General features: G+C 40.1%; 3 protein-coding genes across 3 annotated transcripts; 1 reads left to right on the top strand and 2 right to left on the bottom strand.

Moving 5' to 3' along the window:
* Nucleotides 1–130: 130 nt before the first annotated feature.
* Nucleotides 131–2,456, bottom strand: tmem35a (transmembrane protein 35A). Its single transcript, XM_086158012.1, has 2 exons — nt 2,266–2,456; nt 131–1,502 (listed from the first exon to the last, which is right to left on the bottom strand). Exons 1-2 carry the CDS (start codon nt 2,383–2,385, stop codon nt 1,137–1,139), a joined length of 486 nt encoding a protein of 161 aa, XP_086014138.1. The 5' UTR covers nt 2,386–2,456; the 3' UTR covers nt 131–1,136.
* A 2,115-nt stretch (nt 2,457–4,571) lies between these two features.
* On the bottom strand, nt 4,572–9,112 carry arl13a (ADP-ribosylation factor-like 13A). Its single transcript, XM_086158387.1, has 10 exons — nt 9,093–9,112; nt 7,900–8,016; nt 7,259–7,329; nt 6,907–7,159; nt 6,376–6,481; nt 6,073–6,278; nt 5,892–5,991; nt 5,261–5,528; nt 5,071–5,178; nt 4,572–4,961 (listed from the first exon to the last, which is right to left on the bottom strand). Exons 1-10 carry the CDS (start codon nt 9,110–9,112, stop codon nt 4,906–4,908), a joined length of 1,305 nt encoding a protein of 434 aa, XP_086014513.1. The 3' UTR covers nt 4,572–4,905.
* A 3,603-nt stretch (nt 9,113–12,715) lies between these two features.
* Nucleotides 12,716–23,776, top strand: xkrx (XK related X-linked). Its single transcript, XM_086158482.1, has 3 exons — nt 12,716–13,686; nt 20,878–21,137; nt 21,800–23,776. The coding sequence occupies exons 1-3, from the start codon at nt 13,346–13,348 to the stop codon at nt 22,651–22,653; spliced, it is 1,455 nt and encodes a 484-aa protein (XP_086014608.1). The 5' UTR covers nt 12,716–13,345; the 3' UTR covers nt 22,654–23,776.
* The last annotated feature ends 120 nt before the right edge of the window (nt 23,777–23,896 follow it).

Genomic DNA, 23,896 nt, shown 5'->3' on the forward strand with positions numbered 1-23,896 from the left:
TCTGATGTAGTTACATAACAAAATGAGGACAGAAAAAGCTCATGTGACAACAGCACATACTGTTGCAGACTGTTCCCCTGAATAGAAATTTAAAAAAAGAACCACAATGGAAAAAAGAAAAAAATGTTGTCAGTTTCACCTCCAATTCTTTATTTTATGTAGATCATGTACAGAAATAGCGTGAACCTTGAAACAAATTGACAGCTTATTAAATTGCAATCTCACCCCCATTATCATTGTTTCTTTACAAAGAAATAAAAATGCACAGATGAGCAAAATGTTTCATAGACCACAGACAAGACATTAACTTACATAAAAATTGTAACAGGCAAAAACGGTAGATTTCTGCTGTGCACTCTAGCAGCAGATACTCTGGACAGCAAACACAGTCCTTTCTGGTTAAAACACTTCCTTTTGACATTAAAACAAGAAACAAAATCAATCAATCAAAAAGTGGTGTTTAGCTTATTTAACTCTGGAAGGGATTTCATGCACAGATCTGCAAAATCTACTCAGTAAAATCAACAGTCCTATGATTTATAGTTTTTTTTGTTTCTAAAATACTCTACTAATACTTCAACAAAATAGAAGGTGGTTATGTCCTTGATGATAGTTAAAGTATTATAATTATTAGACAATATTTAAATATTTCTCACTCTGGCTTAGGATTTGTATTCGCAACATGCTCTCACTATTGAAATTCATAACTTATCAGTCTCTCCCACCTACAGTATAAAAAACAAATTAGAAAAACATGCTACAAAGACACTTTCAAGAAAAAACATTTCCCAATCAACTCATAGCCTAAAGTTCATTTGTACTTTAAACACAGTGACTGAAGACAGAAGACTGAAATAAAGAACAGGGAAATGACTTGACTCGTGTGGCAATGAGTGGGCCTCATCACTTTCCACAGGAATGCTTGTCCACAGTTACGTAGGGATGTATGTCCACAGGTTCTCAGTTTCACAGTAACAGTGCAAAGGAGCAGGTTGTGATCAGTCAGCCGGCTGGACAGGATGGATGTGCGGAGATGACTCTTTTTTTATTGGAAGTGGTTGTTTTTACTTCAAAATATGAATTGTTACAATCCACAGAGGAGAACCTGGTGGCTTGCACAGAGGTGGAAAGGAAGCTTAGGACTGCTTGACCTTGTTCTTTTCCTGGTCGTTGATGTGTTGTTCCTCCCTGCTGTCCTCTCTCTCTGGCCGGTCATCACTTTGGCGAGCAATGAGCAGCCGGCAGGTGAGCAGAATACCAAAGACTAGAGCATGTGCGTACCGCTTCAGAGGGTCTCCTACTAGCTGATGGAAGAACAGGACTGCCAGCATGACCAGTAGTAACAAGAAGTTGGCCACATCCTTGGGCCGGCCCGGGACGAGAGTGAGTACCACTCCACAACCCACTTCTAGAGAACCGATGATCTTACGGAGCAGGACTGAGCTGATGCCAATCTTTTTCAGCCCTGGCAACGCTTTAGCATAGTTCTTGTACGCCCTTTTCTGAAAGGAAAATACACAGCCTTTGGTAAATTTGTCTCTCACGCATCAACATAACAACGATTGCCTGCAGTTGTGTTATACTGAGCATAGTCGATGCACCATTATATCAATTACATGCCCCAACTGGTCACTATGTGGACCAAAAGAATAATTATATATACGTCTATCAAGGCATTGTCCCGTGGGTTTGACATGTAGCATGGAAGCATCTTATCCCAACAGAAAGTCTCTCCCTCACAAGCAGGTGCAACGCATAGAATTTGCTCGAATGTGCGGCCATTGCTGATCAGTTACTTTTACATAGAAAAAAGGAGAAAACGCTTCTGCACCAAAACCAATGAAGTTCAACCTCTGCCAGTTCGATGTCAATCGCGTGTGTGTGTTGCAGCCATTACACATTAAAATACACCTTAAAACTGTTTGTCATGGATCATTTATTGTATTTCCGCCTTCCAGTATTTAGGACCTAACAACCGGTGCATTTCGCGCTATTTATAATGGCATAAATTACATTTCTGTTTTAAGCCAAATGCACAGGGCTAGCTTTATTGCTAGAAGGGGTTTACAAGCAGGTCTTGTTTGTATTTTGATATGAGGGGGGACGTTTAGAGCACATTCGGATTGAAATCGTTCTTTTTCGCATCTTTTTCTTTTTATTCCACATCTTACACATCATTGAAGCGTCGGAGCTTTTCTCGCCTGAGACCAGAACAATGGCCTTTGCCTCCGCGCTCGTAGACATGAACGGTTGGGGTTTACTCACCATTTCACTATACGCGTCTTTGCTCAGTCGCGGTGTTAGTTTAATTGTTCCCATGAAGACGAAGAATAAACCCAAGGCGAACGAAAGGGCCACGATGGTTATTGTTCTTGGCGAGGCCATGTCCCCCCCCCCCCGAAGTAGCACTGTCGCTTCGCGAAAAAATGAATGACCGTCGACGGTTGCCCGGTGAAGATGCGAGAGGGGAGGCGGGCGGGGCCTCACGAAGGATCCACAAACATGGCATCCCTCCAGCGCCGCCTCCGGTCGCATGGATACAGGTTTTTTTTTTTTCTTTTTTTTTTTTTTTAACATAAACAGTATAAACAAATATACATATGTACAAATAAACATAGCAAGGTTGAATCGAATGTCAATGAAACAATCGGGGATGAGGGAGCAAAGGACATAAGGACATTCGTTCTGTATGTAATCAGAAGTTAACAGTGTTAAAGGTTTGTGAGAGATGTTTAATGCTAGACAAAAAAGAAAGTAAAAGAAAATTATTAAATAAATAGATAGATAAATAAAATAAAAGATAAATAAAAAAAACTTGAAAGGGGAATATAACATATATTTAACTTGGTGGTTCACAAGAAATCTCAGACGTCAAACTGTATATTTTTTGGTTATTGGATTTTTCGATAAATTTTAAGGATTTTTTTATATAATTCAAAATCGTTTATAAGAACGTAAAATTGGGGGAACACTTTTGCATTCTGTTTTTGTGAATGAACTTGTCCAGGCCTAAAATAATATTGACACATAGTTCATCTCTTTTGCTGCCTAAAAGTAAACCAAATGTAACGTCATCTCTTGAGTAGGAAACTGGTGACGATGGAAAATTGTCTTTAACCCATTTTTGAGTTTTAGCCCAAAAGCCCTGTACTTTTTTCCATGAGAAAAATATATGGTCAGTGGTTTCAATGTTGTCTTCACAAAAGGTACAAATATTATTGTCAATATTAAAGTGCACCCTCAATAATTCCTTAGATGGGTAGATGTCGTACATAATTTTGAAGTGGGTCTCTTTTGCCTTGGGGGGTATGGGAAGAGTCAGGTACATAGTTCGCAGTCTGGCAATTGATTCCTTATCAAATTGATTCAAAATATAATTTTTGTTTTGACGTCCAGGTATTAAGTTTTCTGTAAAACATTTCCTAATAAAGGAGTTGCTGCATTTTCTATCCAGAATTGAGATTCCCTGGAGTGATAATGGGGGTAACTGTGGTTGTATGGTTTGGTGCGTCATTATATTTTTGATCTGGAATACAAATTGTTGATGTAGTGCGTTACGCAACTTTATGAACTCTAATATGGGAGGGTTGAAGCTGTGTTTAGTACAGAATTGTTCACGGTCGAAAAGGCTGCCATTGTCATCCATCAAGTCAATTATTGACCATATACCTTTCTCAAACCATTTCTTGTAAAATATAGATATGTTGCGATGCTGTACATATCTGTTGTTCCATATTATTGTACCCTGGGGTGAGAAATTGTGTACATATATCATTTTCCATTACAATCATATTTGTTTATGGAACTCTGAAAATTTGGCAGGAATCTTATTGATATCAAAGTCAGAGATAAGCAGAAGGCCTGGATACAGGTTGTGGACTGGACGGCGGGAGCCCGACACATCTCCGATTTTCTATCGACCCCTTCAACCTTCATTTCAAAACATTTCCTCTGGACCATTCGGGACTTTGTCGTCAGTCTCGGCCCTGAGAACGGCTCTGTTGCGAGGCACATTAAGTGGGTCACTGGTGGGCCAGTCTTCCACTTGTTTTATTCAAGAGGTGGAAAAAAACAAGCACAATTTGTAATTGAAGAGGCAATCGGAAATCCCTTTATGAGCTACAATCAAGGATATGCTCATACTGTACATGTACTGAAAAAGAAGACAAATCATCTTACAATTCTTTGAAAGCGTCAACCCTTTCAACAGTTATTTTTGTCCATACTTAGTATGTAAGTCTTTATTGTCAGTTTTGCAAATTATTGTTGTGCGCTTTATCAACTTTCTTGTCATTTCCCATGAGTATAACTTTCATTATAGATTGGATACCAGATTGACTGATATATCAGAACTGTCACAATAACATCAAAAGTGAATAAAAACATTCATTCATAATTTTTATGATAGGATTTATGATGGCTTGATCCCATAGGGGGCAAGTTTGCATGTTCTCCTGATGTCTCCTTGGGTTTCCTCTGGGTTCTTCAGTTTCCTCCCACAGTCCAAAAACACGCAGGAGGCTAACTGGAATGGATTGGGAATAACTTAGACTTAGGAAATGATAAGCATGTTGGAATAAAAATCTTTATTATACAGAAGTCATATGGTGTTGAAATAGTTATAAAAAGGGGGTTACATTTCAAAATTAGGTTTCACTCACAATGAAAACTGCATAGATTATTACAATCCAAATACCTGTAAAAAAAATTTGATATTTGTATACCTGCCTTTCATTACACATTGGAATATATTCACTCAAAAAGATTAGGGATTCAGTCCTAACTGTCATGATGAAAAATATGTGTTTGTGTGTTGTGAGGTGATGCAGTGTGAATGTATGCCATTGCTTAGAACCACATCGTCACACTCAGGCTGCGGGACACAATCAGGCTCACTGTCCACTGTCACTGTCCCTGATCCTGACGTTCCCTCAGAGCCAGAATTGCTTTTCGGTAAAGATCTATCAGGAGACAGGTTCATCATCTTTATAAACACATGTTGGGATCTTGCCATTTCAGAGTCCAGTTATTGCATTTGATTTGTGGATGGAAGAAGCGGATGAGGCTCACCCAGAGTAGCAGAAAGATCCACCGGTTGAGAGTAAGCTTCCGACATCTCTTCTGTGTTGATCTTGTTCTTCCTTTTGACTTTCACAATCTTCTTCTTTTTCTTTTTAGCTAAACACAAGATTGAAAACAAGATAAGAGTAAAGAACAGTAAAGAAATATACAACGTATTGTATACAGAAATTATTTCAACCTTTGAATGGCTTTTTGTCACTGAGTGGTGATTCTGGTACATCCAAGGATTCTTCTTTCACCTTTATCTTGGTTTTCTGTTTGCCTTTTTTTGGAGGGATCAGGGCACTGCTTGCTTTCTCTCTGTGACCAGATGCCTCGTGCTCCCCATCGTTACCCTCCTCTTCCTCTTGATCATTAACTTCGTCATTGTCTTTTCCACCACCGTTGACATTAACCAACTTGTTTTTTTTCTTCGTGTTCTTGAGGCTCCTTTTCAACGTGTTCTCCTGTGAATACGGTACTCGTGAGTTGTATTTCACAACACAAAGCCTACATTCGAGAAGACAGCGGTCAGTTTTGTTCACATGCTATTACATTCAAGATTCACCCAGCTTCCCTTTCAATTAGTTGTGTCATGGGTAAAAAGTGATTGACTGATCGATCAATCAATCAATCGATCGAGCGCTTGGTTGACCGTTTGCTTCCTTGTTTGATTGATTGATTGATTGATTGATTGATTGATTGATTCACTGGGTCTCTTGAACACCAGAATGCTCTGAGAAATATAAAAGGGATTCAAATAAACAAAATAATGTGCCGGTAGATACCACGGCTCTCTAGAAATACATTTTACAAATACTTTTTTGAACCTTTTGCAGCATGTTTCTGATGGGTCGGAGCTTTCCGTCCTCCTTCTCCTTGACCTTTGGCCGATGAACCTGGCGAAGATCTGACTTACTGTAGTGCATCCTGGGAGGAGATGACAACAAAATCAATAAACATTTCACACTAATTATTATGTTGGTGTAAGTGAATAAGAGGCTGTCTTACCTTTCACTTTTATTTTTTTTGCGATTTTTCTCTGCTTTGCCTTTCCCATCCTTCTCTCTTGGCTCTATGGGCCTCCTGCGGTCCTGGGCTACTCGTGTACAAAGCTCTGGATAATCCAGACAAACAGCTCGCAGGAGCCAACGAAGGCCTCGGAGAGTCTTTCTGTCTGACCACCGTCGCAGGTCCATTAAGGCTGAACAAGGCTCCTGACAGTCAACAAGTATATCCATCTTTAAATTTCTCTTATAGATCTGAATTTACATTGATTCACTGTACAAAGGCAAACACTATAGCAGCACATACTATATGGCAAAGAGAGCGGCTCTGGTTGACCAACTTCTCCAAAGACAGAACTTCAATCAGCTCACTTCCCAGCAAAGCATTCATTTTGTCTTGTTTGTTAGCCAACCTAGAGAAGAAAAAAATATTTAAAATGTGAAGTTGAATATTCTATAAACCAGAGCATTTTTTTAAAGTCTGAGGCTACATTGTTTTGGGGCAATACTGTTATTAATCTAATCATTTAAAGGACCAGGTAGAAGGGACAACATTTATCTCATCAAATATGTCAATTACGCTCTCCTTAAGCACAAGGTGACATATTTAAATTTTTACTATCATCCACAAGCCAAAGCTAGTTAGATTACTGTCACGGAGATCTTACGGTAGGATGCTAATCGGTATTCACGTTTAGTAAAATATGTATACCATTAAAATGTTGTAATAAAAAAACACCTACTGTGGGGTATGAAAATAGCTGATAATACATTTGAATTAAACCTTGAAATGACTGAAGGGAGGTCCACAAGCAAGAATGGAGATGGATATACTTACAGCAGTAAGGGTTTTCCTGCCACCCTCGGTTGTTTAAGCAGGTTGGCCAGAACTTCTTTGACCTCCTTTATCCTCTGTCTGTCGCTGGAATCTACGACAAAGATGATCCCGTGCGATTCTCCACATAGATCCTTCCAGCATCCTCGCGACTCTGCCGACCCTCCAACATCCAGCAAAGTCACCAGGTAGTTCTCCACCCGTAGCTCATTTCTCACACAGCCGATGGTGGGCCCTCCCTCAATGGCATGGGAGACTGAAAGGAGTTGGCACCAAAACACAGATGACAAATCATTCAGCTGACTTATTATATGATTAATTGAGGTTGAAAATGACATTTTGAAAATACATTTACCTCTTAACATTCCTCGGATTGAGGATGTTTTTCCTGCTTTATCAAGACCAACGACAAGAATCGTCACTTTCCTGCAAGAGAGATGATGCAGATTAAGAACTCATGTGGTCCAGTGACAAAAAAAACTAAGCTTTTGTTTTTATTTCGTCAGTTTTTTCCTCTTCATTTTTTGGCAAATTGTCTGATAAGAACCTTGTCTTGTTTTGAAAGGTAAGATACTTATTTTTAAAAAATCCAATGACAAAGGGGAAGTGAGAAATCATCATGAAAAATCACAGGATTAACATTAAAATCATGCAAGAGTTTGCAAGAATGTCAGACAATTCAATACAATGATAAATAACTAAAACTACGAGCAACAACTTGGTGAGGAATAAAAAAAAAACAGTCATTTGAATTGGAGGAAAATTAAACTACTACTAGTTTTTTGCTAGTAGTAGAGACAACATTTTGTTAAAACAATTTGTGATAATCAATTTTAAAACAACAAAATTTGATGTGACCAATTATTGGAAATAATATCTACAAGGCTGTTCTGTACAAAGCAGATTATAAACAACCAAACACATTTGTTAAGAATCCTACATTATAAACTGAGGATTATATTTTTTTATACACAGTATATCATCACATTATCTCACCTGATTGGCTCTTGAATTTTGGAGAACCAAGAGCAACAGTTGCTCATCAAGTTGAACATGCTTACGTGAGGTGAACAAGGTGAGCACAGAGGCCACCATTTTTTCTGGAACTGGTACCTTAAAACAGACAATAAGCAGACAATAACTCAAATTAATGGAGTTTGACACAACACATGCACACACACATACGGACTCAAGAATTTAAACATCCGTCAGCATCTACTTGATCGTGGGGATTCCGAAACATATCTATGAATAAGAAATGCTTATCTGCAATGACTAATCCAGATGATAACATTGTAATAAGAATCATCAGTAATTCATTCTCTAGAAAATCAGTCTGAGATCTGCAATAGGATGATGTATAAACATGACAAAGTAATTTCCTATTGAAACCTCGGCACACTAGATTCGAAATACAATCACAGCAGGTGTCTGAGGTTGCTGGGCCATGTGCTAAAAAAAATACTAGCAGATCTTTCAGTCCTTTGTCCCAAGCATCTGTTCACAATCTGTAATCTGCTAAAGCCAGTTTAGAATGTCCTGCTTTTATGGTGTTGTTAACAAACTGACCCACATTTATTTGACAGTTGGAGACGGCAGATCTTCATTTCCAACAAATTATAATTGTTAATTTCTCTGTCCCCAAAGACTTTGAACCCGTTTTCAAAAGCGTCTGCTTTTTAAGGGAGACATTTAGATAAAGAGTTAACAAACATTTTTTTTACATTATAAATGGCAAATTTCATATGTAGTTTATTTATTATATTTGAAAGTTTTGGTGCAAGCAAACTAATTTAAAATAATTTTGTTCTTGGTGGAGATTTGGGAAAGCATACTTGAATGGCCAAATATTTGTACACAGCTATTTCACAGGACGCTTTGTTGCAAATTTATCTTCTCTTGTCAGCCAGCAAGCCAATAACTTTTTTTCTGTGGATGAGACCACTTTGGATAACACTCTTTTAAACATTTACAAACATTTGTATTTGAGAAGGAAACATGTTTCATTAACTTACAATTAATTTGAATATAACAGATTGTTATTGGAAGGCAGTGATTTTATAGATAAAAACAAGCATTTTAAAAATCCAGGGCACTTGACATTTTAACTCATACCCCACTAAATGACTACAGATTTATATGAGCTGTGAGAAATTTGACATTTCTATGTGAAAGAAAAATGTACTTACAGAAGTAAGTCTATGTCCATGCATTTGTTTGGGTGCACGTCTCTATTAACATCCTGTACTAAACAGCAACAACATGTAATTAGGCTCATGCTAAGCCCTTGGTCACCTCATGGGGGGAGGTGTAACCTGGGAAATGTGGTTTGTCCTTTCAACCAATCCCAAAGACAAGTGAGTTGGGATCTCACCTCATTGGATGAAAGGATCCTTTACGACCAAAACCAATGAAAGGTGTATTTACCAGCACAGGAGAGCTAATCATATCCTGTGGCGTGATCTGTGACGTACCATGATCTTCAACCTGACCTGGAAGGGGCTCCTGCAGACAGATTTAGGCTGTACAGCTTTTAGCACTATTGACATCACAACATACGATGCAGAGTCACAACACAATGTACACAAGGAGCTTCTTCAAGTTGTGTTTATACTTTAGCCTGAAGCTTAATTTGGTGCATTTTCACTTAGGATGTATTGATCACTTTACAAATAACACTCGAGGTGCATTGGGAATGGCTATCTCACATATATATGTTGAATAATGTATACATGTGTATAAGTATATATACACACATAAACTGGTTAAGTGTGTGTGTGTGTGTGTGTGTGTGTGTGTGTGTGTGTGTGTGTGTGTGTGTGTGTGTGTGTGTGTGTGTGTGTGTATTTGTACACACACGTATATATCTTGCAGCCAGGGTTGCAAGGGTCTATTCATGGTTATTGAAGCCCATTGGTAATGATGAATATATGTAGTATATAAGTGTATGCATATATTTGTGTGTGTGTGTGTGTGTCCTGTAGTCAAGGTTGCTAGGGGGACTACTGAAGCCTATTCCGAAGATGATAAATGAATTAATGAATTTATGAATATATATATGAATGAATATATATATATATATATATATATATATATATATATATATATATTCATAAATTCATTAATTCATTCATTAATATATATATATATATGTATATATATATATATATATATATATATATATATATATATATATGTATAGTGGACATTTACACACACAAACACGCAAAACCAAATATATACACAAATACGTGCATTAACACATACATAATCTTATCAACTACAATTTTGAAGACAATCTATAATGAATACAAAGAGACTCAAAATGTAGGGAAGGAATGAGTCCAGTCGACGGAATAAAAGATTATACTTACGCATCAATTTGACTGCGTAAGAGATTATCATGAAACAGATGAGGATCAACGCGTTACGTAAAGTCATTAATAACGTGTTCAAAAATACACCTGTTGAGACAGAGCTGGCCGCTAGATGGCGCTGTTGTCAAGGGAGCGTTTTTTTTTTGGGTTTGTTTGTTTGGGGTTTTTTTTGGGCCGGGCACTCGTTTCTGTCTTTCAAAATTAAATCATCAAGCTGTGTTGGAGGCCGAGGCAGCAAAGAGGAAACAGCTTTGCATTTCAACTGCTGGAAGAGCATATTTAATGAAAAGACTCAACGCGCAACCGTGCAATGCAGATCCTCTCAACCCCTTTTTTTGACGCAGGGGGAAAAAAAGTGAAGTCAGTAACTAAGACGTGTAGTCAAATATTCATCACAAATTCTGCTTATGAAATAAACCACAAGTGTGTTTTGTGTGTTGCCTGCACGGAAATGTAGTCCACAGCAGGTTTGCAATGAGGTGTGTCTGCTATCAGATGCAAATTTAAGTTAATCTATTTGAAATGAAATTTTATTTCATTTACAGATTTTTTTCTGAGGGTCCTGATATAATTATTTGACTTGTTTAGCATCCTTATTTCCACTCAAGTGATTTTGTTGAGCAACAACATGAGTATGAATTAGCACACACTTCTTTATTTTGGATTTTTATAAAGTTTTATAAAGGTCTCTTTAAATATTGCATTTATTGATACAAAAAAAAAATCTGGCCTGTCTCACATCTAGGCCAGATTTAAAATGTATTACTGAGCCCTACTTAAAGACCCTGAAATACCCTTTCAGAACCAATAGCTTGTTTCTACCCTGTCCCACTGAGAGGACTCATCGCAGACTCCAACCAACCACACCAGTGTGTCAAATAATAAAACTGACACACACAAAAAAATCACAAGTACAGTACACAGCAAAGACGATGGACCACGAGGCTTGTGGGAGGGCTCGGTGACGGTAAACACCGGGAGAGAATAGAGCGCAAAGGTGGCAGTAATATAACCTCACTGAGGATGAGAGAGCAAAAAATAGCTTTCGGCAAGTGTTTTCTTTACAGAGCCCGTTCAAAGTAAGACCCAGAAGAATTTGAAATCATATTCCTGATGCAATGACCTTATTAGACGATAATATGGTGCACAAGGAATGTCTGCCGCATTCCTTCCTGCATGTCCGTCCTCCCTGCAGCTCCAGAGAGGAGGCAGCTACTGCTCTCTGGAGTCGCTGACACACACCACCGCCAAACACATGCATTAGTAATGACAAGCCTTATTAGATGGGTCTCCGGCCCTCTCAATACCGGGCACAAGACAATGATTCAGATGCAGTGTAAATGGATAAGGTCACACTTTGTTTATACTGCCTTTGACTGGAAAACACAGAAATCCAGAACAACGCTTTAAAGGTTGCAGCCATATTAACACAATATCACACTAATTATGTGATCACGGGTCATGCAAATATCAACCTGTCCAACACACTTTGGTGCACACAGATTGTACTTTTCCCTGGACTTTGGACACAGATAATTTTTGTTTGTATCTGTGAGTAAACAGTAAACTCTTTCTGTTTGCAAGTCATGCGTATCATTAAAGGTTCTCCTATAATTTCAACAAGTAATTCTTTGATTGGAAAAAGGCAAAGACAATTGAGTGTGGTCTTCTTAGTTACTCAGTGCTGCACCTGTTCAGGGGGCTTCTTCACTGTCCGTCCCACAGGTCACCATGACAAGGCCAAGTCTGCCCTGTTGGTGGAAACTAAAAATGGAAGCTGAGTGAAAGTGATCCCTCAAATCTTCTATGCTTCCATTTTAGCACACCAAACACTGGACTGTGCAAAACCACCGTGTTGATCACCGCATATTTTCATCTTTTGGTAGAAGTTATTGGTTTGTGTTGAATCGATATATTTTCAGTGCACGAATACCAATTTGGTTATTATGAAATATTTTATAATTACCCCCCTGTGTGTATGTGTGTGTGAGAGAGAAAGAGAGAGATAGAGGGTGTCCGGTGCAGCTTTTATTATGAAAGAGAAACTTGTGATATCACAAGAGGAGATTCATTGTGAAATGAGCAGCTGTGGTCCTCACTGTAAAAAAGGAAAGCTATGATGTCATACAGGAATAGCACAATGAGGTGACACTCCCTGTGATGTCAGTGGCACTGGCCATTGCACTGCCGGTAATAATGAAAATAATGATGGATGGATGATGAATGAATTATGAATGATCAGGCGGATATTTATACATGATTTTAAAATGGGAGGTAAACAGTAATATGAATCAAAGTGAAAGAACAAATTGATTGAAATAGTAATCGCAAGTCTTCTTTCCTTGCATAAATCCACTGCGGATAATGCTCCAAAGCTTAAAAGTGCTTTTTCCCCCCATCTTTACAGCCACTGCCCTTAATTTCCCGTAATTTCGCTAACGTGTTGCAGCAACCTTTCTCTCGCTGGGTGAAGAGGCAGCTTGGCTTTTATTTTGAAAATATAGACTCATCACTTCCGGTTTTCTGACAAGAGTTCTAGCTTGACGCCGCTGTTTCACTTGGCAGCTTCCGGGCAGGCGGGCCGATAGACGATATGAGCCGAAACCAGCGAACAGCTGGAGACCCCTGAAACAGCACAACGCCGAGATTCGCAGCCTTCAACCTCGCCGTGTTTCTGGCGACGCGGAAAAGTCCATACGGAGAGTATGGACGAGCAGAGCGACGCGGGACAGCGTGACGAGGCCTAACTTCAACGCTCTCACCCGACAGGGCAGTATCGTACCCGGGATCGCCCCGGGCCTCGGGGTGGTTTCGCCGGGATAAAAACGGACGTCACGGGCAGGTGACCTCCCAGCCACGCACAGCGACAAGGAGGGAGGAGTTTTTTAAAAAAAAAAAAGAGATGTGAAATCCGCGATGATCAACTTGGTGGAAAGTTGGGAGAGGCGGCGTATCAAGCATAATTTCCAAATGGTGATGTGAAAGCACGGGAAGGGAGTTCAGACGTTCGGGAAAGAAGGTGCGCTTTACGACGTGGCTCTGGAGGGCGCAGCCCAGTGGTCATCATGTGCGAGGTCGCCATGGAGGAGCAGGACGGGGAGCAGATCGTGGACGCCTCTGTGGCCGAGAACGGAGTCATGTTGGTGGTCAACCACAGCCGGGTTCACCCACCGTTCAGCGTGGTTCTCGCCACGGTGCTCTACTGCGCCGAGTTCATCTCCGTCGCCCTGCTGTGCAGCAGATACCAGAAGACGGAGGACGTCACCTGGATGGGCTTGACGATCGCCTTCATGCTCGTACCCGCCGTGCTCATCCAGCTCACCCTGACCTTCGTGCACAGAGACCTGGGACGGGACAAACCCCTGGTCCTCTTCCTGCACCTGCTGCTCCTCGGCCCCCTCATTCGGTAGGTGGGGCTCGGCGCACACACGTGCACAATCAATAACAACCATCTGTTTTTCCCCGATCCACAGCTGTGCAAAATATATATTTCAAGTTGAATTTACTGAACAGGCTATAAATACTATAAACTTTGCATAGGTATATAAGGTGGGGAAGGTAGCGTGATACTAATCGAAAATTGCAAATAGGGCTGGTAATACTGTATTGATTATATGTATGGGGAGAAAAAAAAAAGATCTTATGCATCGAGAATTGCTTTCAAGTGGTGTTGGAAATCAAAGGTATGTCCATTGAGTTATGTTCCACCTCACTGCAACAAAGGTGTGAAATTACATTTATTAAATCACATTCAACAGAACATAGACAGTATTCAAGATGGATATTTTGATAGAATTTGTTAGATTGATAATATGGTGAGATTTCTTTAAAAGCAAAAGACATCCAAAATATCCTGGATAGAAAAAAACTGTCATGATTTATAAAACCTCTATAATTGCTGTGTGTTTTGCATTTCTTTTAATTATGAATTGAACACCTGGCATGTGCAAAAAAACAACAACTTCTAACCCATTATTATGTTACAATCATCTGTTCTTCAGATCATCACCTATTACCATTGATGCCATAAGTAAAAATAATTTTGATTGCAGAGAAGAAAAGAAATACAACACAAGAATATATTAGACAAATAAAATATTGTAGATTATCACAGTATGACATATTTTACTAGGTTACCATCCATCTGATGCAGTTCTTTGCCCTTCTTATAATGATCGTCTCAGTATCATTCATAAGCAAAAATAAATAAGTATCAATAAGTGAAACTAATTTTAGTTGCAAAGAAGAAAACATGCAACACAAGAATATATTAGACAAAAAAAAGGATTTTAGATAATCACAGTATGACATGATTAACTAGGTAATCGTCCTTCTGATGCAACTCCTTGCCCTTCTCCTTTGTGATTGCCTCAATATCATTATCACAGATATAATAACGGAGTCTTGCAGTGTTTTGCAAACCACATGGCCTACCTTGGCAATGACTGAATCACATTACAGATGGAGAGGAGGTCTTGTGTAAATAACAGGATGAGGAGGTCTTGTGTAAATAGCAGGATGTTAAACTGAACTGAAAATCTGCACACATTTTGCACTCTCAAACATCTTAAATTTAACTCTTGAGAGCACCTTGTGATATTTTGCAGCTTCACTTAATTTGAATTGAAGTGAAGGGTTTGGTCAAAATTACACGCCTCCTGACTGAACCGCTCTCTTATCACATAACTTGCGCGGATGGTTCTAAAAGTCCTCAATGCTGCCAAATAGGCACAATTGATCTGGCCTAGTCTATTCAGGAATCAAGAGGTCACAGAATGTTGAAGTTGTTGCCCGAAAAGAATCTAGCAATAACATGGACTGATCTATTTTTGTCTGGAGATTTGAAGGTAGTGCGTCCAATCTAAAAGCAGCAAGCATAGAAACATTGCAGAGTGGCCATCTGCATTTCAGCACCTGTGAATCTTCGATGAGAGACCTGTGTTGCAAACCGTGACTCATGCAAGACTATGTAGGCGAGATCTGTGTTTAGCGAAAAGCACACTGGATTCTGTGTGTGTCGTTCTCACACGGGGGTTTTGCACACACTGGGATGTGGTTCGCATAGATGATTTTTTTATCAAAGTTAATATGAAGGCGTGCTCTTTTGCAAGCAGGTGCACCCTGCTCAGGTGCAAATAAAACTTTGCCCGGAAAGGAGTGTGTCCGAAGGGCTGTAAACCACTCGATTCATGCCTCATTCAAGCTTTCAGTGTTACAAAAATATCACAATTGGTCTGTTTTTCCATCAGATAAGGTGATAAAGATGTACACAAGAGCAGATAATGATCTTGGCTGTTGCAGAACAAAGGCTGCTTCTTGTCATCCCTTTTGAAAGGCAGTAAGTGAGTTAATACTGAGCAAGATATCCTGGAGAAGTAATTAACTGAATCATAACTAATACAAAAGTAGTCTTAAATGGCCATTCTGTTCCAGCTTTACCAGTTCTGCTTAACACACAGCGCAATATAAATATGTGTAAAGACACGCAGCACCTTTTTAGTCACTGTGACAAGGTCAATAGAGCTGCATCAACAGTTTATGAGTCATTTGCTCTCTCAGTCATGTGTGTGTGTGTGGGGGGGGGGGGACTGGATCGTCAAACTGGGTTAGAAAGCTGGAGATGAGCTGCAGTGATGGCATGAAGTGTTAAAGTGAATCCAAATTAATTTTCAAGAAGGTTGCAAGACTGAGAAATTGTAGTGAAATTAATAATAATAATAATTAATGATAGTCATGCATTTTGGCTGCTCCCTTCAGGGGTCCCCACAGCAAATCATCTGCCTCTGTCGCTTTATTCTTTGCACAAGAAAATCACTTTGTGTCCTTTTTCACTGTCCATAAAACTCCTCTTTGGTCTTTTTTTAGCCCTCCTGTCTGGCAGTACCAACCTCAGCATCCTTTAACCAACATATTCACTATCCCTTCTCTGTACATGTCCAAACCATCTTAGTCTGGCCTCTCTGACTTTATGTCTAAAACATTTAGCATGTCCTGTCCATCCTCCTCACTTCCAAAGAGAACTTCAACATCTTTGTCTCCTCTACCTCCAGCTCTGCCTCCCGTCTTTTTCTCAACATCTGTAAACCATACAGCACCTTTTCGTAGCAGTATTTATAATGATAATAGTAGCAATTCAGTTAATCAAATGATTCATTGTATTATACCAAAAACATGAACAGCATGACAACTAGGATTCAATGATACAGGGTTCTCAAAGTCAGGACCCCTTAGAATGTCACAAGATTATTTTCAGGTATTTAATAAGAATATTAAATAACTAGAAATAGCTCTTTTTAGCCATTAGTGAAATTGAGATATTATCCTTAGCAAGAAGTTCCCACAGGTCTTTTTTTCCAAGTATTTCAGTTTTCTTTCTTTATTCAAGAAACTCAGTGGGGTATTTTTAAAATCATGAGAGTGTTTTTTTTTTTTAATTTCCTTTTTTTTTTTTTTTTCAAGCGAAAGCAAGAAATCAGCTAAGAATAAGTAAGATTTCTCCCCAAAATGCCAAGAATTGTCCTTTTATATATATGAGCAAGAAATCACATAAGAAGTACCAACATGGTAGGTGAGAATAAGTGAGGAGATTGGAAGTGTTAACATCAATTTGCTGTGAGAAATGAAGACTAAAGAATATGATAAAGACATACAACCAGCAGCAGCAGCTACATCCATCAGGTCTGACTCTGATTTATGATCCAGCACGCTTTGTTGCCGGTCACCAATGATTCAGAACAGCCCGAAAAATCACAATGAGAGACTTTTCTGCCACAAGCGCTGCTGTGCTCAGCATAATCATCTATTATGCTGAGCTCTATCGTCTGGATTGTTTCCTTGATCCTGTGCAATTCATCCTGCTTTCTATGCCAACTGATTCATTTTGGCTCTTGTTTTTTTTCTTTGCAGCTGCACCGCTGTAAACTTATCGCCTCTCCTGCTTGACTGGTTAGATAGAAAGTTTCCTGTTTGAGTAGGAGGGGAGGATGTAAACACTGGTAACGTCCCAAGAAACATAATGTCTTATCAAAGGTTTACATGAAAACAATTTAAAACTTCTTGGAATCTATAAATTCAACATGTTGAGAAAAATACTCCGTATTAGTAACTTTTGTGCCAAAGGGAAAAATACAATTTTAAATAGTTAATTTCATAATCTTTTTCACGGATGACTTCGTTTCAGTTAGTCTTAAGATCAGTGGCCTGCATCCTACGCCGAGACGAGAACTGTGTAATAGCTGTGCTAGTTTCGACTTGTCTAGTCAGGCAGAGGAGGCATGCCTGAGGGGGACGGTGGCTCAGCTGACAGAGAATGCAACCCTCTAGTTGGAGGGTTGGCAGTTTGAACCCCGGCTCCTTCTGTTTGCATGCTGAAGTGTCCCTGGGAACCCCCCCCCCCCCCCCCCCCCCAGTTAATTCTGATGGTTAGGTTATCGGTGTGTGAATGGGTGAATATAAAATCCAGTGTAAATCACTTGTGTGCTTTTTTTTTTCCCCAGGAGTGGGAGACTGAGCAGTCTCATGACTTTTGTTTTTCTCTTAGCAAATTGATAAAAACAATACATAAGTGGAGATCAATTACCATTGATATAGAGGACTTATGTTGGGTTTTTGAACTCTATATGTTTGGCCACACTGGTATTGTCCATTTTAGGTCTGATGAACGGTAATCCCTGGTGTGCTAAACAGGATAATCTTGCTAAAGACCCATTGCAAGAATTTCCTGCCTGTTGTTTTGCTTGGCCATCAGCACTTCCATTGTGCAAATGTCACAAGAATCTCTTTTGAAACCATGTTTCTGCTCTTTTCTCAGTGATATGGCATCCTTGAGCTGCTAATGCAAACTGTAGCCTGGTTGTAGCATTTTTCCCAAACATGAGGCACCGCCTTGAGAGTCATAATATTGATCCTGTTGGGTAATGCATTTATCAATTGTGCTTTTTCCATCTAAGAAAAGGCTGCATCCCAGTTGCTTTAGTTTCTTAAGTGCCTGTTGGCTGGAGTTCAGTAACCTCAGACTGTCCTCCCAGACCACTGTGGTGCCAGTTCTTTGTGGAAATGATGTCAGTAAATCAGACTCTGTAACATTAATGATGCTCTATGTTATACGCTAAAGCTGAAGACGAGATAGCTCTTTCTACAGCAAACGCATCAGTCTGGAAGTGTCCATACATCCTGCATGGGTGCGCGTGCGCCCGTGTGTGTGTGTGTGTGTGTGTGTGTGTGTGCGCGCGCCTGTGTGCGTGTGTGTTAAAGGCGTATTTGCAAGTGACAGCAGGATTTGCCCCGCTGTCATGTAATTTTTGGGTCAAACAGAGTTCACAGAGCAGCGTTGGACCTTGACACAAGGCTGACTTTGCATCACGAGCAGAGAGTAGCAGCTGAAGCAACAGAGTTTGAAACGACTGATTGATGATTCAGGGGTGTGTGAGGCCAGCTGAGCTCATCGGCGCACTGCAGACATGAACACACCTAAGTCATCTGGGATTCCTGAGTCTTAAAGGAATAGTACACAGGAAACAAGTACTCAGTCAGAATTCATTTGACCCTGTGCTGAAAGCATGTCAAGTGAAGCTTTTGTGGCTCAGACCTGGAAAAAAAGGAAAATAAATTGCAGCCTCTATCATTACAACAGAAATGAAGCGTGATCGCTTGTTCAAATGCCATACAACAGGGTTGGAAAAAACACATAAATTACTTACTTACTGTATGTCTTATCTGATGTATTTGAATTCTCGGTTATCACCAACATTAGAGGGTGTTATAGAAAATCCCAACTGTTTTTCATTTTATTTTAGAAATATCCATGCTTTTGTTTGTTGTTTGGGTTGAATAACCGTTGTATTTCCTGGTGCTCCTGTGATCAAGGTTACTTGTTTCAGACATTGTCTTAGGGGAAAAAAAAACAAAAACAAAGAAATCGTGATAAGCAAGTTAGATTTTTCTCTAAAAATTCAATTAAAAGTTGTATATTGATAAATAACTACTTAATTGTCAGGTTTTTTGAACTAGTTCTTTTTTTGAGGGGTTGGGGGGTTAAATCCTTTTAAAAAGTGTAAAGTTGGCGATGATGGTATTTTGGAGCAAAATATAACATTCCAGCAGAGGCATGTAACAATCAGTTCTGCAGTCAGAAATCTCTCGCAGGACTGGGTTTGCCTCTCAAATGCAGATGCATGTTCCATGTCCTTTTACTTCCCTCTTTGGTATATAACCTAAATACCTCTTTGTTGACCAAAGAGCTAGACAACTTCTTGGTCACACAAGGAAGTAACTCAGAAGAGTCACATCAATAACACTACTGGCACATTAATAAAACGAATGACCCGCAGAGAGCGTGACACAATAAAGTGTTGAAATGTCTTTGGCGAGTAAGAGCCAAGGTTCAATTTTGTTTTCAGCCTAGCCTGTTTTTAGAACCCGGAACCAGTTCTTCCAACTTTAGAGCAGCCTGAGGGGGGTTCAGGGTGTAGCAGTCTAGGAATTAATGTTTCAAGGTATTCAGTTTGGGTGGGAAGAGAAGTGGGGGAATTGAGGAAGGTTATTTCTTCCTGAGTGATTTGAACATAAACCTTGTGCCACCGGGAAAGTTCAGCTGTTATCGTGTCAGTGTGGGTCATTGATAGGACTCAATATGACACATTGTTTGAGCCATTTAGGGCTTTGTGATAAAATATATCTTTCTTTATTCTGAGACATCACTCTTTTCAGGGTAACAAATAAATATCCATTGCTATATCCATTTTGGTGAAATAGCCCACCTTTTTTTTTCCATAATTCTTGGTAATGGGGGGGGTTCTTTTTTACCAATTATTAGGTTTCTCACATATTTGCCTGTCTTTAGGCAGTAGTATAGGTGACATTGAAGTTCTCATGGCAGAGAAATGTAATTCCCTGGTGAGGGCAGATGGAGAAACAAAATTGGTGCCATGGTTGTGGATTGAGAACACAGATGATGATAAGCAGGCTGTGCGTTCTCCTCAGCGTCCTCTTATCTATTAGTAAACATGCTTTCTTCTGAGTCCTCTTAGTTTCCGCCTGAGAGCCAACAGAGACAGCATATACCTTTCAAGTGTTTAGAGAACCACACCCTGAGATTTCCACTCCAGGCATTCAGGCTCTGCTTGTCTTCCTCTGACTGCCCTCTGGTGTTTGTGAAGCTACACTTATAAAGATGTGTCTGTTGAAACCAGCACAGGAGACATTTACCTGGATCAATACAGTTCTCATGACAAATAACACATCAGTTCAGCGTTAACTCTGGTTTAACCCTCTCCAGGCAGATGTTGCAGATTTGCGACAGCTAAATGCTACTTAGCTAATTACGCCACAACTTAATTTGAGCCTGAGAGGGTTAACATGCCAACAAATGTTTATTTAGAATGACATTCATCTATCAGTTTAGGCATGTAGATAAATACTCTTGCAGTAATAGCCCTGATTATATTTAAATTTACCGTTTTGGGGGCCCTTCTTGTCAATTTTTTTTTTTTTTAAATTTGAACAAAAACAGTGTCTCTTTTCTTTAACCGTAACCCTGTACTGCCATCTGTTGGTGAAGTACATATCTCAACTCGCACCTTTTTCCCTGTTACCGCAGATGCATCGAGGCCCTCATTGTCTATTTCAAAGCAGGAAAAAGAGAGGAGCCTTATGTCACCATTTCCAGGAAGATCCACCTGAAGAAGGGACAGCAGACGCACATGGAGCTGGAAATTGGCCAATCAGAGCGCACCCTCGCCACCCACAGAAATGCTTTTAAACGCACTGCAGTTATCCAGGCATTTCTGGGCTCCACCCCTCAGCTGACGCTGCAGCTGTATGCCACCATCCAGGAGAAATACATCTTCCCCGCCAGAAGTAAGAGTTTGGTTTAGGGATAGTTAAATTGGAATCTAAATTCTGAGTCATTCCTAGAAGGATGATTCGGATCTTCTTGGATGGGGTCCAAGACCCAAAGCCGGGGCCGTGGTATTATTTTCAAGAGAGTAACAAGCAGATAGATTGCACTAGTGGATGACATTTGTTGTTTGAGTAATGAAATAATTGAGTGTGCACGTTTTCTCCTGAAAATACTGTGGAAGCTGTTCTACTCGTACACGAACGCGCAGCTTTACCTCCCGAGCGTGTTACTCCCCTCTGTGTGTTTTGTTTCCTTACTGCATCACTGGTAGCTGTAAGGAAAAAAAAAACACTTAGGTAAAGGGAATATTGGCTTTACGTCCCATAAGCTGTGTGCAAACAAAGCTTCAAATAAACTGTAAACCAACAAAAATGTTGGTTCATGTCTCCAGAGCATGTAGAGGCACAATCTTGTCTCAACAAAACAAACATATTTTTCAAGAAGAAGCTAGATGATCATTGACGGGTCAGAGCTGTTTCCAGCTTGTTTCTGCTAAGTGGTCCCATATTTGAATACAAGTCACTACAATGTTTTTAATGCATTCCTATGACAGTATCTTATTTTATCTGCCTGAAACTGTTGCCTTTTAGTGGAGCTGATCTTTTCTCTGTGTTGACAGTCGCTCTGATGATCATCACCCTGATCTCTATCACGTACGGAGCTCTGGTGTGCAGCGTCCTCGCCATCCAGATCAGATACGATGATTACAAAGTGCGGCTGCGGCCTGTCGCATATGGATGCATGATTGTGTGGAGGGGGCTTGAGATTGCCACCCGGATCACCACCCTGGTCCTCTTCAGCACGGCACTAACCCACTGGGTGATATTGGTCGGCATGGTAAACCTGCTCTTCTTCTTTTTTCTACCCTGGGTAGAGTTTTGGGCCAGGAAAGGCTCCCTGACTGAGAACGTAGAGAAGAACTTCTCTAAGTTGGGTACAGCTGTGGTGCTGTGCATGTTTACACTCCTCTACGCCTGCATCAACATCTTCTGCTGGTCAGCGGTGCAGCTCGACCTCGCTCACCGAGAGCTCATAGAAAAGAAGCAGCACTGGGGTCGCCTTGCCATGTATTATTGTGCACGCTTCATCGAGAACTTCCTCCTCATCACACTCTGGTACTTCTTCAAGTCAGACTTCTATGAGTATGTGTGCGCCCTACTCCTGGCTGTCCAGCTGCTTATTTGCTACAGCTTGGCCGTGCTCTTCATGCTGCTCTTCTACCAGTTCTGTCACCCCTGCCGAAGCCTCTTCAAGTACAACGTCCATGATTGCCTGCACTGTGTCTGCTGCCGTAGCAGGGGGCAAGGAGGGAGGGGGAGGCGAGGGGAAGTGACCCCCTCGTACTCCAATGCCGCCACCATGGTACTGGCACCGGAGGAGCCGCTGCAACTGCTGAACCCTCAAACCTCACATCCTGCTGACAACAGAGAGGAGGAGACAGCTATTGTAGAGGATATCATGGAAGCAGCCTGAGATAAGACTCGTTCTGCGTCAAGACAAGTACCATTATTGAAATGCATCCGGGAAATAGTGCGGTCTCGCACCCTGAGACCACGGCGATTTCTGCTATTTCGAGAAGATCGAGAATGTTATTACAGCAAACCTTTGCCTTTTTCTCTTTAAGTGCTTAAGGCTTTACTCGCTGATGGTTCGAGAGAGACTCCGGTATGTCAAAAGACCTTTATTGTAAGGTTTATTATGTTGACAAAGGGCCCAGAAGGTCACAGTCAATCAACGAGTGAGGCACACTGAGATATGCAGCCACACACAAAGGCTGCCTTTAAGGGACCGGTACGGGACTGAACCAGGTGTGCTGGGAAGGTGCCAGAAGTCTGAGCCGCAAGACAAACTGACCAGGATCCCCTGCTTTCTTCCGCTCTGGCTTGTCACGCTAAAAAATACCCCTTTCCACACATTAGCAGTGTAATTTGCCAAGTTTTATCATGAAAGAACAGTCCCAAGAAAAGGTCCCAAAAAGTGAATACATCTTCCTTGTTGCTCAATTGCAGAAAGTTTCTGCCATAAAGGCCTTCTGTTGTTCATCGTCCAGGACGGATGCCTCTGATGAAATGCGTTTTAGTTTTGTAAAAAATAAACAAAATAAAAACTAGAAGAAAAATAATAGTGACAAGAAGTGTCAATGTGCTTTTAAGATTGTGCTGCAACTAACCAATTTAAAGCTTGGTTAATGTGGTCATTGTTTTCTCTTGCTTTCTGTTAAATAGATTAAATTCTTCACAAAGTTAAAAAACAAATATTGGACACGAAACTTCTCAGGGCCATTTCGATTTTTGGTTTTGAAAAAAAAAATCATTATTTGTAAATATATATTTGAGATATTATGCCCAATTAGTGTGTGTTTGCATGGGGGAAAAATAAGCTTGAATAGTCAAAATGTTGATTTCTTATCGCCGCCAAACTTAACATTAAGACAAGGATTTTATTTGTTGTGGCATTAACACATTGACACTGAATGAACAACTTTCGGTGTTTCTTTTATTACATTGAGTCAAGTTTTTTGTTTTTTTTTGTCATGTCTAGTTTTCAGTGCCTTGACTACTGTCTTACTTGAAACTTAAATAAAATATTTAATGTCTTACCAAAGTCTGCTGTTTTATTTTTACTAAATTGATCTTAATTGAATGAAACATCAATTAAGAGCAATGAAATAAATATGATGGAAACAATTTCTTCTTCTTCTCTGTCACCTTCCTCA

This window comes from Fistularia commersonii, chromosome 13 (assembly GCF_037954325.1).
Source record: "Fistularia commersonii isolate RoL2024-O1a breed Wild chromosome 13, RoL_Fcom_v1.0, whole genome shotgun sequence".
Lineage (NCBI taxonomy): Eukaryota > Metazoa > Chordata > Actinopteri > Syngnathiformes > Fistulariidae > Fistularia > Fistularia commersonii.